Source organism: Podarcis erhardii, assembly GCF_964252035.2.
Source record: "Podarcis erhardii genome assembly, chromosome: 12".
NCBI lineage: Eukaryota > Metazoa > Chordata > Lepidosauria > Squamata > Lacertidae > Podarcis > Podarcis erhardii.
Genome location: NC_138513.1, coordinates 9,451,473 through 9,464,471, shown reverse-complemented (window position 1 = coordinate 9,464,471; position 12,999 = coordinate 9,451,473). Strand labels below are relative to the sequence as shown.

General features: G+C 39.6%; 1 protein-coding gene across 10 annotated transcripts in view; it reads left to right on the top strand.

The window, feature by feature from the left end:
• The window catches only part of KMT2C (lysine methyltransferase 2C), a 133,196-nt gene that overhangs the window by 31,523 nt on the left and 88,674 nt on the right, over positions 1–12,999 (top strand). For all 10 annotated transcript variants that reach the window (XM_081834102.1, XM_081834104.1, XM_081834105.1 and 7 more), the window contains exons 5-6: positions 1,751–1,896; positions 3,072–3,181. In XM_081834102.1, coding sequence (XP_081690228.1) covers positions 1,751–1,896; positions 3,072–3,181 — 256 coding nt within the window. The remainder of the gene's footprint in view (positions 1–1,750; positions 1,897–3,071; positions 3,182–12,999) is intronic.

The following is a 12,999-nucleotide window of genomic DNA, read 5'->3' as shown; positions in this document are numbered from 1 at the left end:
TTTTGTTTCCCTCCTCCGAAAACTAGGTGCGTCTTGTGGTCTGGTGCGTCTTATAGAGCAAAAAATACAGTGCTTGGGCCTCAAGCCATTTAGAACTTTGCATACTCGTACCAGCACCTTGAATTGGTAGCCCCCCCCCCGTCTTTTCCACCTGCTCTCTGCCAACACTGCTAGTGCTGTAGTTCATAACACTAGGGATCTGTCTTTGGTTTGTGAGTGGGGGGGGGGGGGTGAGGAAACTTGCCTGATGCCCTCATCATCAATTTTTAGACCTTTTTATTCACTGAGGCCTTGGGTAGCTAAGCTGACCTCTGTGGTGGTGCCCATCTTTTTAGGATGGATAGGATTTGTTATTATTATTTTCCTGGTTGGGCATTTTAGGTATTTTGTATTTTATGTTGCTTTAAATATTCTGGTTTAAAATGTTATTTTATCTTGCTATGTTGCTTTGATTCCCTTTGTATAAAGCAACTCACAAATGTTATAGCTAATAATCATCATCATGCTGGGTCAGACCAGCAATTCTTCAGCATTTCAGACCAGAGATATGCTGGTCCAGCTCTCCTGGAGATATCGAAAGTCAGTCTAGGGTCCTTCTGCATTCAAAGCAAATGATCTGTCACTGAGCTATGAGTCTTCAGTACTATATACTGATGAAATATAGTTTTTCATCAGTATGTAGTACTGCAGATTTTTAAAAATATACAGTAGTTAGGAGTTCCAATTTATTTCACTTTTATCCACAGCAAGCTGCTCCTTAAGGGGCTGCTTTGCTGCTCTTTGGATTCTGTGGTGCTGGCTGATTAGTAGTTGCTTTTGTAGCCTATGGGAAAGTTCAAAATTAATTTAGCTTGGAACAACTAGCCAGCTCTGTCCCCTGAGGATGGTGATGTAATCATACCCAAGTGCCATGCTGGCTGCTATCCAAGTTTAGGTACTAAAGCGATTGTTGTGTTGGAGTTCTCTGATTGGTGGCTAACCCTGGACTGCTGCCAATAGAATGAAGCAGTAAAGTGGGAAATGAAACAATAACAAAATGAAGCAGCCTTTTAAAGGGACTTAAGGTGGACCATTTTAATGAGAATTTGGATGGTCAAAACTTACAAGTGTATTAACTTATTTTTATTTGCATGGCTATGCTTTCTTTTACTTTCACCTGTGGGTATCAGCTTTAGCTCTGGCAGTCTGAATGCTCGTTCTTCTATAGAAATAAATTACTTAGTTGTCCGCACATTAATCATTTTCAGTTTGACATCAGTGAAACTCAAATGCACATTTAACATATATGAAGCTGGTATGTTGAGTTCAGGCCACTGCTTCATCCTACCCAGCACTGTCTACTCTGGCAGTAGCTTTCTAAAGTCTTGTATAACTTCTTCTCCCAACTCATGCCACCCCAGTAACAGTGTCTTTTAATTGCGCTTTAGATTCCGAATAACATAATATTTCATTAGATAGTAGAGACTATTTGCTTAAGATACAATAAAAGTATAAACTGATCCAATAAAATATTGAAGCAGGATTTACTATGAGCTGTGAGTTAGCAACGTGAGCCCAATGCACAATAAAGAAGCAAGTTAATCTAGAGTATACTCATTTCCTAGGTTGATACACTTGTGTCAGATACCTGAAAACCTGCCAATATGTATTTCTTTATTTTTCCATATAGTTTAAATGTAATTTGTATCTGGTATGTAAACCCATGTTATGTTAATTGCTATCATTTAACCAAATCTTGTATTCCACACAGAGAGAAGTCTCATCAGAGCATAACATCTTGTAGAAGTATAAGCACTCAAACTACTCCTGATGATCAGGTAGTCAAATTCTGGGATGAACTCAAAATGGTTGGCTTACCAGATGACATTGATGTCCAAGCCTTATTTGAGCCAACAGGTAGTGTACTACTAGAATACAGCTCCATTCAGTATATTGTATATTTTACTTATCGTTCAAATTGAATGAAGTTGTTTGTTTGAAAATATCTCCTTCCCTCTCCTTTTAAAAGGAGAAAATATAGGGGAAATGTTATTACTACCCCTGTAGAAATACAATCTTTCAGATTTACTGGTAAATGTAATTCCCATTCTATCATAACATCAATAGTGAATTAACTGAACAAATACTAAAATAATTCAGTGGGTGTATATTTCATAGAATCATTGGATTGTAGAGTTGGAAAGGGATCCCCAGGGTCATCTAGTCCAACCCCCTGCAATGCAGGAATCAATGTCTATCTTTAAGTTCTAATGTTCTTTAAAAAAAATAAAAGAACATTCTTTCATTCTAAGGATAAAATTATGTCCTTAGAGAGAGACAGAATACTTATTTCCCTACTTTGCTATAAGTGGTTGTGGATCAAACTTAAAGTTATTTGAAAGACCTGGAGTTCTTAACAAATTAAAAATGATAATTTTGTTCTCCAGTCATTATGTTGGTTTAGCATAGGGGTCAGCAAACTTTTTCAGCAAGGGCTGGTCCACTGTCCCTCAGACCTTTTGGGGGGGCGGACTATATTTTGAAAAGAAAACAAAATTGAACAAATTCCTATGCCCCACAAATAACCCAGAGATGCATTTTAAATAAAAGGGCACATTCTACTCATGTAAAAACACTCTGATTCCTGGACTGTCCGCAGGCCAGATTTAGAAGGTGATTGGGCCGGATCTAGCCCCTGGGCCTTAGTTTGCCTACCAGTGTGGTGTAGTGGTTAAGAGCGGTAGTCTCATAATCTGGGGAACCGGGTTCACGTCTCCGCTCCTCCACATGCAGCTGCTGGGTGACCTTGGGCTAGTCACACTTCTTTGAAGTCTCTCAGCCCCACTCACCTCACAGAGTGTTGTTGTGGGGGAGGAAGGGAAAGGAGAATGTTAGCCGCTTTGAGACTCCTTAAGGGGAGTGAAAGGCGGGATATCAAATCCAAACTCCTCCTCCTCCTCCTCTTCTTCTTCTTCTTCTACTACTACTACTACTATGGTTTAGCAGATGCTATCTATAGATTTTCCCTTTTGCTGTTCTGCAGCAAAAAGCTGTAAAACTAATCCATTCATTTGCTGATCATCATATGTTAGGTTACTGCTGGGCTCATCACCGCTGTGCGGAATGGTCACTTGGAATTTGCCAGACTGAAGAGCATCTACCAGTGAGTGTGGACAAAGCTGTTGTCTCAGGGAGCACAAAAGTGAGTTCAAAGTAATTAAGATTCCATCTCTCTTAAATCATTTAAAATAATCATTCTATTTTAAAATGTTACAATTGCAGAAAAAGCATCCCTAATGTAGTATTGATTATTTGAAAATATGTTTTCCTATTTCTGGATTGTGTCACTTTCAAATATTAATTTGGGTGGTAGATCCAATGAAGACAGAAAAGGAGTATTGTGTTTGTTCTACTAGCAAACCCAGCTGGCAAGTTTTTCTATGGATTCAAAAAAAAGCTAGAGTTAGCTGGTGCTTGATTCATTTCTACTGCTGATCTAAATGGCTCTATTTCTGTTCCCAGTAAATGCAACTATATCACTCTGCTCATATATCAGTATTAAACATGGTTTATTGTCACAAGAATGAGCCTGTGCAAGCCTTGACATCAAATGCTTTCTCCTCACCTTTATTCTTCTGGCATGGTCACAGGGAAGAATTTGAAGCTTTTGTTATGATTGTTTTTATTAACCATCGTTCCTTTTTGTTTTTGAACTCTAAACTGTGGTTGATCTTAACTATTGTTTGTTGATACAAGCCCATTTCATGACCCATGGCTTGAAGCTGGCATGCTTTAAACAAATCATACTTAAGATAAGCCAACATTTGTCAGGTTTGGATCACATGATAAGCTGCACTTAATCTAAAATCAAAGCAAAATCTTTTGAACCTGTTAGAATGGAGTATGCAAGCTGAAGACCCATGCAGGCTTTACCCATGGTTTGTGTTATCCTTCAAATGAAGCCTATGTGTCCCTAAGGTGAGACAACCATGTAGTAATTTCCCATATTTCCTCCCAACTACCAAAGCTCCAAAGAGGCACAACTTCAGGTTGAGTCCTCCAGGTGTTTTCTGCATTTTGAAGTACCCAGAGATTTTGATCCAGCAGATTCACTGGCTTGAAACATTGTATTTAGTTTTCAGTAACTGTGAACACTACTGTAAATAAAAGATTTTACAAAAAAAACCCTTTTTTAAGTTGGAGCAAAGAAGGCTATAGTGAGATATGATGAAGATTTTCTAGGGTAAATAAGGAAAAATATCTTTATGAACAAATTTTAAATTATTTGTCCATACCGTGTCTTCACAATTATACTGATAAAAAGAGTACAATAAGGCTTGTTTGTGAATCATTTTTTGAGATACAGTGGAACCTCGAGTTGCGGACGTAATCTGTCCCGGAGGCACGTCCGCAACTCAAAGCATTCACACCCAGAAGTGCTGCGCATGCGCACAGAGTGATTTAGCATTTCTGTGTGATTTAGTGCTTCTGCGCATGCGCGAGCAGTGCAACCCGGAAGTAACCGTTCCAGTACTTCCGGGTTGCCGCATGACGCAACTTGAAAAGACGTAACTTGAAGCGAATGCAACATGAGGTATGTCTGTATTTGAAACACTTTTTCATAAGTTGTTCTATTTTCTGACTTTAGACATTCCACTTCCTCCAAAAAATATCCCAATTGGTTGGAATTTTACTGTGGTTTGGAATCTTACTGTTCTGATGACAGTATTGTGGATTTTATATGTGCACAGATAACTGTACTTAAAGGTTTTTGATATGTAGTAAAAGTAGTGCATATGTTGTTTGAACTTGGCTAATTTTTCATATATTATTATTATTATTATTATTATTTTGTCTTGCATGATAAGCCATGAAAGCTTAACCCTAAATGTCATATGGCAAGAACATTTCTGTTCTATTTGGAAGGTTTCCCCCATCATTCTCATTGGTTGGAATCCAAAGCGATAGCATTAATCAGGGTCTAATAGGAGATTTGGGTGCTCTTCTGTTTTTGGGACCACTGATACTGATTGGTGAAGGAACTTCTATGCTCACAGCTGATGCAGTTCCTCTCAACAAATGTTACTGGAGTGGTGTAGGGCTTGGGGTAGGGCTTGACTATTTGTGGAAGAATGGAAGCCCTTTTGGGAATATGTGAAAAACATCCTAATCAGATGAAATCACATGCAGGATTTGAAACATGAGTAGAGGAAGAAAAATGACAATATTTTAAATAAAAGAATATGTTTTAGGTGGAATGTCTATTAGAATGTGGTATGTAGATGGGATGGGATTCAGAACAGCATGGAAGAAAAGGCAGGAAGTCAAAGTTTAAAGTGAAATGTAAAACAAACTTGAAAGCTGGAATTTAAAAATTATAAAGTTTGATATTAAAAAAGTTTAATAAAAATCAGGTTCCATTCTCTAGTAAAGTATGAGTTGAGGAATATAGTCCTACTTCATAAAGACATATTGTTTAGTAGTTAACATGCCATGCTTTTTTTATCTAGTTGAATAGCAAGAGTAGTTCACTATAGTAATTTCCTTCAGAGTATTCCACTTTCCCAAGGGACATACTTTGCTTCTCTTGCTAATCAAAACGATTGGCCAACCCACAGTGCTCTGCTCCAGGAAAGTTTATGATAACTAAAGATATTGCTGTTTTCCGTTTAGTGTTAAAATGTTAATGCATAGTGTGTGTTTTCCCTCTGAGCAAGTCTGTTAAACTACTTCTGAGACTGGTAAGGTCCTTTACTTCTATGCTTTTTATCAACTGATGCCAATAATTTAACACATGGCCTGTTCTTTGAAAATGCTTGGATGAAACATCATGTGCATACAGTAAATGAGACTTAATGAGAAAAATGGCATTTCATTTAGTTTAATCAGTTTACTTTTTAAAGAAAGTCTCAGACAGTCAATAAGGATTGCTTATCCTATTACTTACTCTGGAGTAGTTCCATTGAGAATGCATTGACAGCACTAGCCATCTGTTTAGTGCTGCATGTACAGAACCAATGCATCACTGGGAATTCAACACAGCATTATTCTGCACATAGAGGTTCCACTTCAATAGGTATCCTGATCGCTTTATTGTTGAAAGATGTCTGTCATTGTCATCATCTTCATCATCCATTTTTTGTAACATACCTACTTTTCATTCTACAAATTCAGTTGAATATTAAAAACACAAATCTTGCACATTAACAACTGTTCACAGTTGCTACTGCTCATTCAGATATGCTTGAACAATGAAGTACCATTGTAGATTCATTGCCCTGACAGGCGTGCCATTGTAGTCTACAAAATATTTTTAGTTATTCCAGGTTGAATTCAAGCCATGTACTTGCTTGCTTGTTTTACAGGTGCTAGCAGTATGGGGTCATTTCATTCTAAGATATTTTGGCATTGTCCACCAATAAGAAAAAATAGCTTTATTTCCTCCACTGAAGTGCTGCTTCTGATTTCTTAGTAAAGTGCCAAGAGAATGTCCTGTAGGAAATATTCTGTGTGAATGCACTCTTGGCAATGAAGTAGGAAAGCAGAGGCAGTCTTGTAAGAGTTTTCACTTGCTTTTCTTAACTTCAGTATTATGGAAAAGCGCCCTTTCTTGAACTCTACATTTTGTATGTCAGGGTACTAGAACGAAGGAAGAGAGGTTGTTGCTACAAAGAAATTTCAAAGAAAGTTTGATGCTGAATAAGATCAGAAGTACAATGAAAGCTTGGAAGCTTAAATGCTTTGGAAAAAGACAGAATAGACAAGGGCATCCAGAGAGAAACTGACAGAGAAACCACAAAAATACAAATAAAAAAGCTTGAAAGACCCCATCAGAGATGCATAAAGGACTTATGTTCCTGAAGGAATTTCCACTGTACGCTTCCTTTATGCACTAGCACTTAGCAAAGCTGTTTTCTGTGTGTACCCTGAATTAACATATTATCATTGAGTTTTAAGCATTTTTATTTCGTCTTGCATAAATTGAGTAGGAAGCACTTAAAAAAAATAATGGCCAAAATAAAGTACTACTTTTTCTTTTCTTTTCAGATGCTTCCTTTAAAATTGCTAGAGGTCACAGCCCTGAAATAGGGGATTGAGATTGCTCTTCCTCACCTGGTCTTGTGGTCTTTTAGTTTGTTTACTTTTCAGCACAGGTGTTGCATGTATCTACCAATTTTCTTTTAAGCAAGCCCAGGATATGCTTCTGAATACCAGTTGTTGAAAACTACAGGAGGAGAGTATGCACTTGTGCTCATGTTATGCTCTCTTGTTTCCCACAAGCATCTGATTGGCCACTGTGATAACAGAATACTGGGCAAGATGGGCCATTGGCCAGATCCAGCTGGATGCTATTATGTTCTTACGATGCTATTTGGATGTGATTTTGTGATAAATTTTGGTGGTGAATTTGGACTGGAGTGCTGGTTCACTCAGAAGTTAATTGATTTGAGCATCTTGGGTGGATTTTTAGTTCATTTAAGGATTAGTATACTACTTTTCAATGTTGTAGTGAGGACTTACATTTCAACAGGAGTGTTAGGCGACTTTTTGACACGATCTACTTAGTTTGTAAATATTTGGTGACCATATGTGACTTGAATATAGAAGACATGTAATATGGCTTCTAGAATATGTTCTTTTAATATTTACATTTATTATGTCTTCTGTGCTCACTGATATTGTTCAGTGATGCATTTAAGAAAATGTTCTTTTGTTATATTCCAAATGGGAATCAACAGCTGGGAAAACTGATTATTAATGATAAGCAATAAAACTAGATGTGTATGAAGTTGTGCTGTATGCAGAAATAAATACTGAGAAACTAATTTTATCTTAATTACATATAGTTACAAACAGTTCTTAATGTTATAACAATAGGAGATTTGTAAGTATTTGGAAGTAGGCAGTGTGTCACTTCTCAATCAGTAGTGAACAGTTGAAGGAAATGGGTTCAAAGAATAATTCCAGCACCTTATAGATTTATATAGGAGGAAAGGATATATAGGTGTGGTGTTGTAAAGTGATTTGAATATAATATGAGAGATGGGTTTTTAAAAACCCACCTTGGCTGAACTGAGCAACCATAGATAAGCTTTATTATTCCACTTTGGTACTACCTCTTCTGTATAATATTGGTACGATCAAAGTTGCCTGTATTACAGGGTTGTTTCAAGCATGGGACGGCTTTTGAATGCATAGGAAAACCCTATATAAATACTGACCCATAACTATAATAATGAAGAAGAAGGTGTAGTATGGTAAGGGAATTGCACATAAACCTGCACTGTGTATTTCTGATTGTTCATAAACGACTTCCAGTAGCTTCTATGTGTTGATTTGCCTTTCAAAGGCATTGAGTCACAAATGGTATATAGGTAGCATTGTTCCAGTATAGAGGTAACTAGCATGGTATCCTCCGATGTTTTGATGTACAGCTCCCATCATTCCTGACGATTCACGTGAAGCTGGGGCTGATGGGATTTGTAGTCCAAAAATCTTGTGGGCATCATATTAGCTACGCTGTTTGAGTAAGATAAACCTGGGAATCTGCACCCCCCTGCGTCTCAGTGAATCTGCACCCATATTCATGTACCGTATTTTTCGCCCCATAGGACGCACCGGCCCACAGGACGCACCAAGTTTTTTGGGGGGGAAATAAAGGGAAAAAAATTTATTTCTCCCCCAGGCGCTTGTGGGGCCGGCAGCGGGGAGAAGCGCTCTTCTCCCCGCCACCCGCCTTCAGACCAGGTCCGGGGACAGCGGGAAGACGCGCTGCGCCTCCCAGCTGTCCCCGGAGCTTGCGTTTTTTTGGGGGGGGAAATGAATAAAAAAAATTTATCCCCCCCCCAGCCACGGCTGCCGCCCCAAGCCTTGCGCACACCTGCCCGAAGCACGGGGCACCCTCCGGAGGGCTCCACGTGCTTCAGGCTGCAGGCTGCCGCCCCAAGCCTCGCGCGCCCGGCGGGACCTCCTACCGGGCGCGCAAGGCTTGCGGACGCTCGCCCGAAGCAGGCTTCAGGCGGCAGGCTGCTGCCCCAAGCCTCGCGCGCTCGGCAGTACCTCCCGCCGGGCGCGCAAGGCTTGTGTACACTCGCCGGGGCTGCAGGCTGCTGCCCGCAAGCCTTGTGAGCCCGCGGCAACTCCCGCTGGGCTTGCAAGGCTTGCGGATAGCTTCCTGAAGCCTGGAGAGCGAGAGGGGTTGGTGCGCACTGATGCCTCTCGCTCTCCAGGCTTCAGCGAAAGCCTGCATTCGCCCCATAGGACGCACACACATTTCCCCTTCATTTTTGGAGGGGAAAAAGTGCGTCCTATGGGGCGAAAAATACGGTACATTGTTTTGTTTTTCTACATACATCCAGTAGTGGCATCCAATAGAAACCTACACAAAGAACACAGACCTTTGGTTCTGTTCTTTTTTTTAGTTACAGCAGCATTCACTGGAGATTTGTGAGCACTGAACAGTTCTTCTATATGCTTGGAACTCACGTCATGTGAGCAAATCAGTTACTGAGCTGTTAGAATATTAAAAGGCACTTATTAGGTGGGTTGTGGTAAGAGATGCATTTTTATAATTTTAAGAAAAATAATTGGTTGGAGTGGATTCATGCATCTATTACATCAGACTGCCTTGGCATCTTGAAAATGTTTGCTCCCTGTCAGATCTGGACTCCTATGATGGATACGTTTTCTGGAAAAGGTCGGCCATGGCAGCAGTGTTCACTCATCTGAAAAACAAAAAGGTCAAAGTACTTGGGTGGCAGGTAAAGTAAAGCTAGAAGGCGGGCGTTGCATACTAGTATAAGGGCCTCATAATCAGAGTCTCTTAATTTTATTTGGACCTGTTCTGTGCATTAACATTGGCAGTTCATTTATTTTGTCCGCTGCAAAAATGTCAACCTTATTAAGCACTATGTGGTTATTTGGTATTCTATCCACTTCATTTCACTTTTTTAATTGGACAAAATCAAGGTTGTGGTATTACTACCTCCTTTCATCACGGGTCCTAGCATTAAATTGCTGACCACTGCTGAAGTATCTGGAATCTGACATATGCCTAAAATAATTAAGCAGCATAGCCTTTTGAAAATAGAAGGCAAGTGGTTTTGTTTTGCTCACATCATTGTTAACCACTAGAAATTAATTGAACCTACCTTATCTTGGTTATTTTATGTTAAACTGTATTAATTGCTAATTGCTACTACAAAGTGGCAATCATTTTTAATACAATCATACAATATTTTTCATAGATTTAAAAAATACCAAATAACATGCATAACAAAAAATGTCACACTTATTATCTATCTATCTATATTTATTTATTTATTATTTATTTTCGTTATAGTTGGCTCTATTCTTTCAAGCAAAAAACCTGGTTAAATCAACACAGGCATATCTAACATAATAAGCTTTCCATGTTCCTGATTCATAACGTATTGCACAGCCAAAAGAAAGAAGGGGATGCCTTAAAAATTTGAGGGAAAGGATGTTGTGCTGTGCCCATGTTGTTGGTTTCACTGCTGACTACACCTCTCAGTAGTTTCTAGTATTAATCGATATGAGATTCTTCTGAAATCACCAGTAAAGGGTAGGTCTTGGGGACACTGTGCTCCAGTGGTTCTTTTCTGCCTAGTGAGTTGATTCCAGAAGGTGTTGCAAGGGAACCTCTGCCTGGCCCATAGCATTTGTGCACTGGGGTTCTGCAAGATTCCATATCCCATGCTATCTAATGCTGAAAGATGTGCTAGGAAAAAATGTAGGCGATGCCCAGCTCTGCTTACCTAAACCAGGTAAGGTAGTGAAAGTTCTGAACAGGTGCCTTGTAACTTGAAGCTAGACCAGATGGGTTGGTGGGTTGCAAAAATTATTGTATTAATTAATATTCAGCCTGTTTCTATAGGATTTGACCCTTCCAGAAAGATCAGGTCTGCAGTTTGGATGTGGTTTTTAGATCCAAATCTGCAGTTGCATGTGCAAGTGGCATCTGTAGCCTAAAAGCACCTTTCATTGGTTAGCTAGCAGGAGCTCTTCTGAATTAACTTGATCTTGCCATGATAACTCTGCTTTGATAACATCAAGGTTTATTGATAATAATTTTTATTTTTCAATTACAATCCAGTAATAGCCTCATTATAACAATACCAATTTATAATACAGTGGTGCCCCGCAAGACGAATGCCTCGCAAGACAAAAAACTCGCTAGACGAAAGAGTTTTCCGTCTTTTGAGGTGCTTCGCAAGACAAATTTCCCTATGGGCTTGCTTCGCAAGACGAAACGTCTTGCGAGTTCTTGCGAGTTTTTTCCCTCCCCCCCCCTTTTTCTAAGCCGCTAATAGCCGCTAAGCCGCTAATAGCCGCTAAGCCACTAAACCGCTAATAGCGCTAATCCGCTAAGCCGCTAATAGCCGTGCTTTGCAAGACGAAAAAACCGCAAGACGAAGAGACTCGCGGAACGGATTAATTTCGTCTTGCGAGGCACCACTGTACAATAATTAATACCAATCGTTCAAATACTGAATTTTATAATTTCAATAAAGTGGGGCCCCCACGTGCCCGATTTAATGAATTGATTATTTGGTTAATTTTTGCTTTCCAAAATCTTATTGATTTCCATTCCATTTCATTCATAATAATAATCCCTTATACAACAACTACAATATTAATAACTTCTATTCGTGTTGACACATTAAATCATTTCTAAAGGTACAAGTGAGGAACTCAAACTATATCCTTGTTCTTGCTGTGTGTGGCAATTATTCTGTCCATGGTTTTCTTCCTGTCCTTGTAAGATGTTATATCTCTCATTCCCTTGGTTGTTGCTGTTATCCATCATGCCTTGGGCGGAGCTGATATCCCATTGTTCCAGAAATTTCTCCATCGCTCCGTCCCATGCTTAATTGTTTTGCAACTTTAACATTAGCTGCAAAAGTTACTCTGTCCCAATAAATAACCTGTTTTCACCATTTTTCCTCTCAGTCTGGGAAGAAGAGCCGTCTGTCAAATTGCAGATGACTCAATAAAGAACCTTATCAGTTCCTTGGCAGTTAACAGACTCCTTTCATCCTTCCTTCCAACTGAAGATATATGAGCAATTATACTTCCAATTAAATTAAATTCTAAGTCCTCTTAGCATTATTGAGTTCACTCCATAAATAATAAAGGATGTGGAAGAGTCAGCTCTAAGTTTCCATTGCAAACCTTTTGCAAAATAGAGCTTACCTCCCCTTTTCCTTTTTTTACACCCATGGTTCCAGTTGATGTTATATTCCATATTTAAAATCCAATTTCTTCCATCCTCGCTTGTACAAATATAATTTGAACTAACATTCAGAGGAGGGTCACCAAATCATAAATGTAGAGAAGGAAACTTTAAATAAAGAAATCGTAGGTTACCCCCCCCCCCACGTCTTTTGCATTGAATGACGTCTTATCTCAAGTTCAAACCTTAAAGTCCTTGCTGTTGGTTTTGTTCTGCGGTTTGTGATCTCATCTCTTCTAGCACATGCCTGTACCTTAGCCCAGTTAAGAACCTCTGCTTCTTAATGGTGGTGTTGGAGGCTTTTCGACAGGTGAACTGCTTTTGCACTCAGCGCCTCCCTGCCCCCTGCATTCCATGCCAGAGCGAGAGCCAGGTACCGGGATGAACTGCAAGTGAAGCGCATTCCCCACCCCACCCCAATCCCTGGGGGGAATTTGCAAGGATAATTGCCTCCAATCATCCTTGTTTTTCCTTCGCCAACAATCTCCTGCTATTGTGGGGTCTGTCTCTATTAAGGCAAAGCAGAACCGGAAGCCAATTACATCAAAGTTTAAAGTACTGCAGTCTTATGTCCAGGACTGCCTCTGAATACTGTCCAGAAATTTTCCACTCGTATAGAACATAGCCACCAGGTGTAGGGCTCTTAGGTCTGAGTATCTCTCTCCAGTGTTTAAGGACTTGCACTACCTGCCAGTTTGTCTCTAGGCACAATTCAAACAGCTGTTTTTAACCTTTAAAGCCAGCCACGGACTAGGGTATGTTAC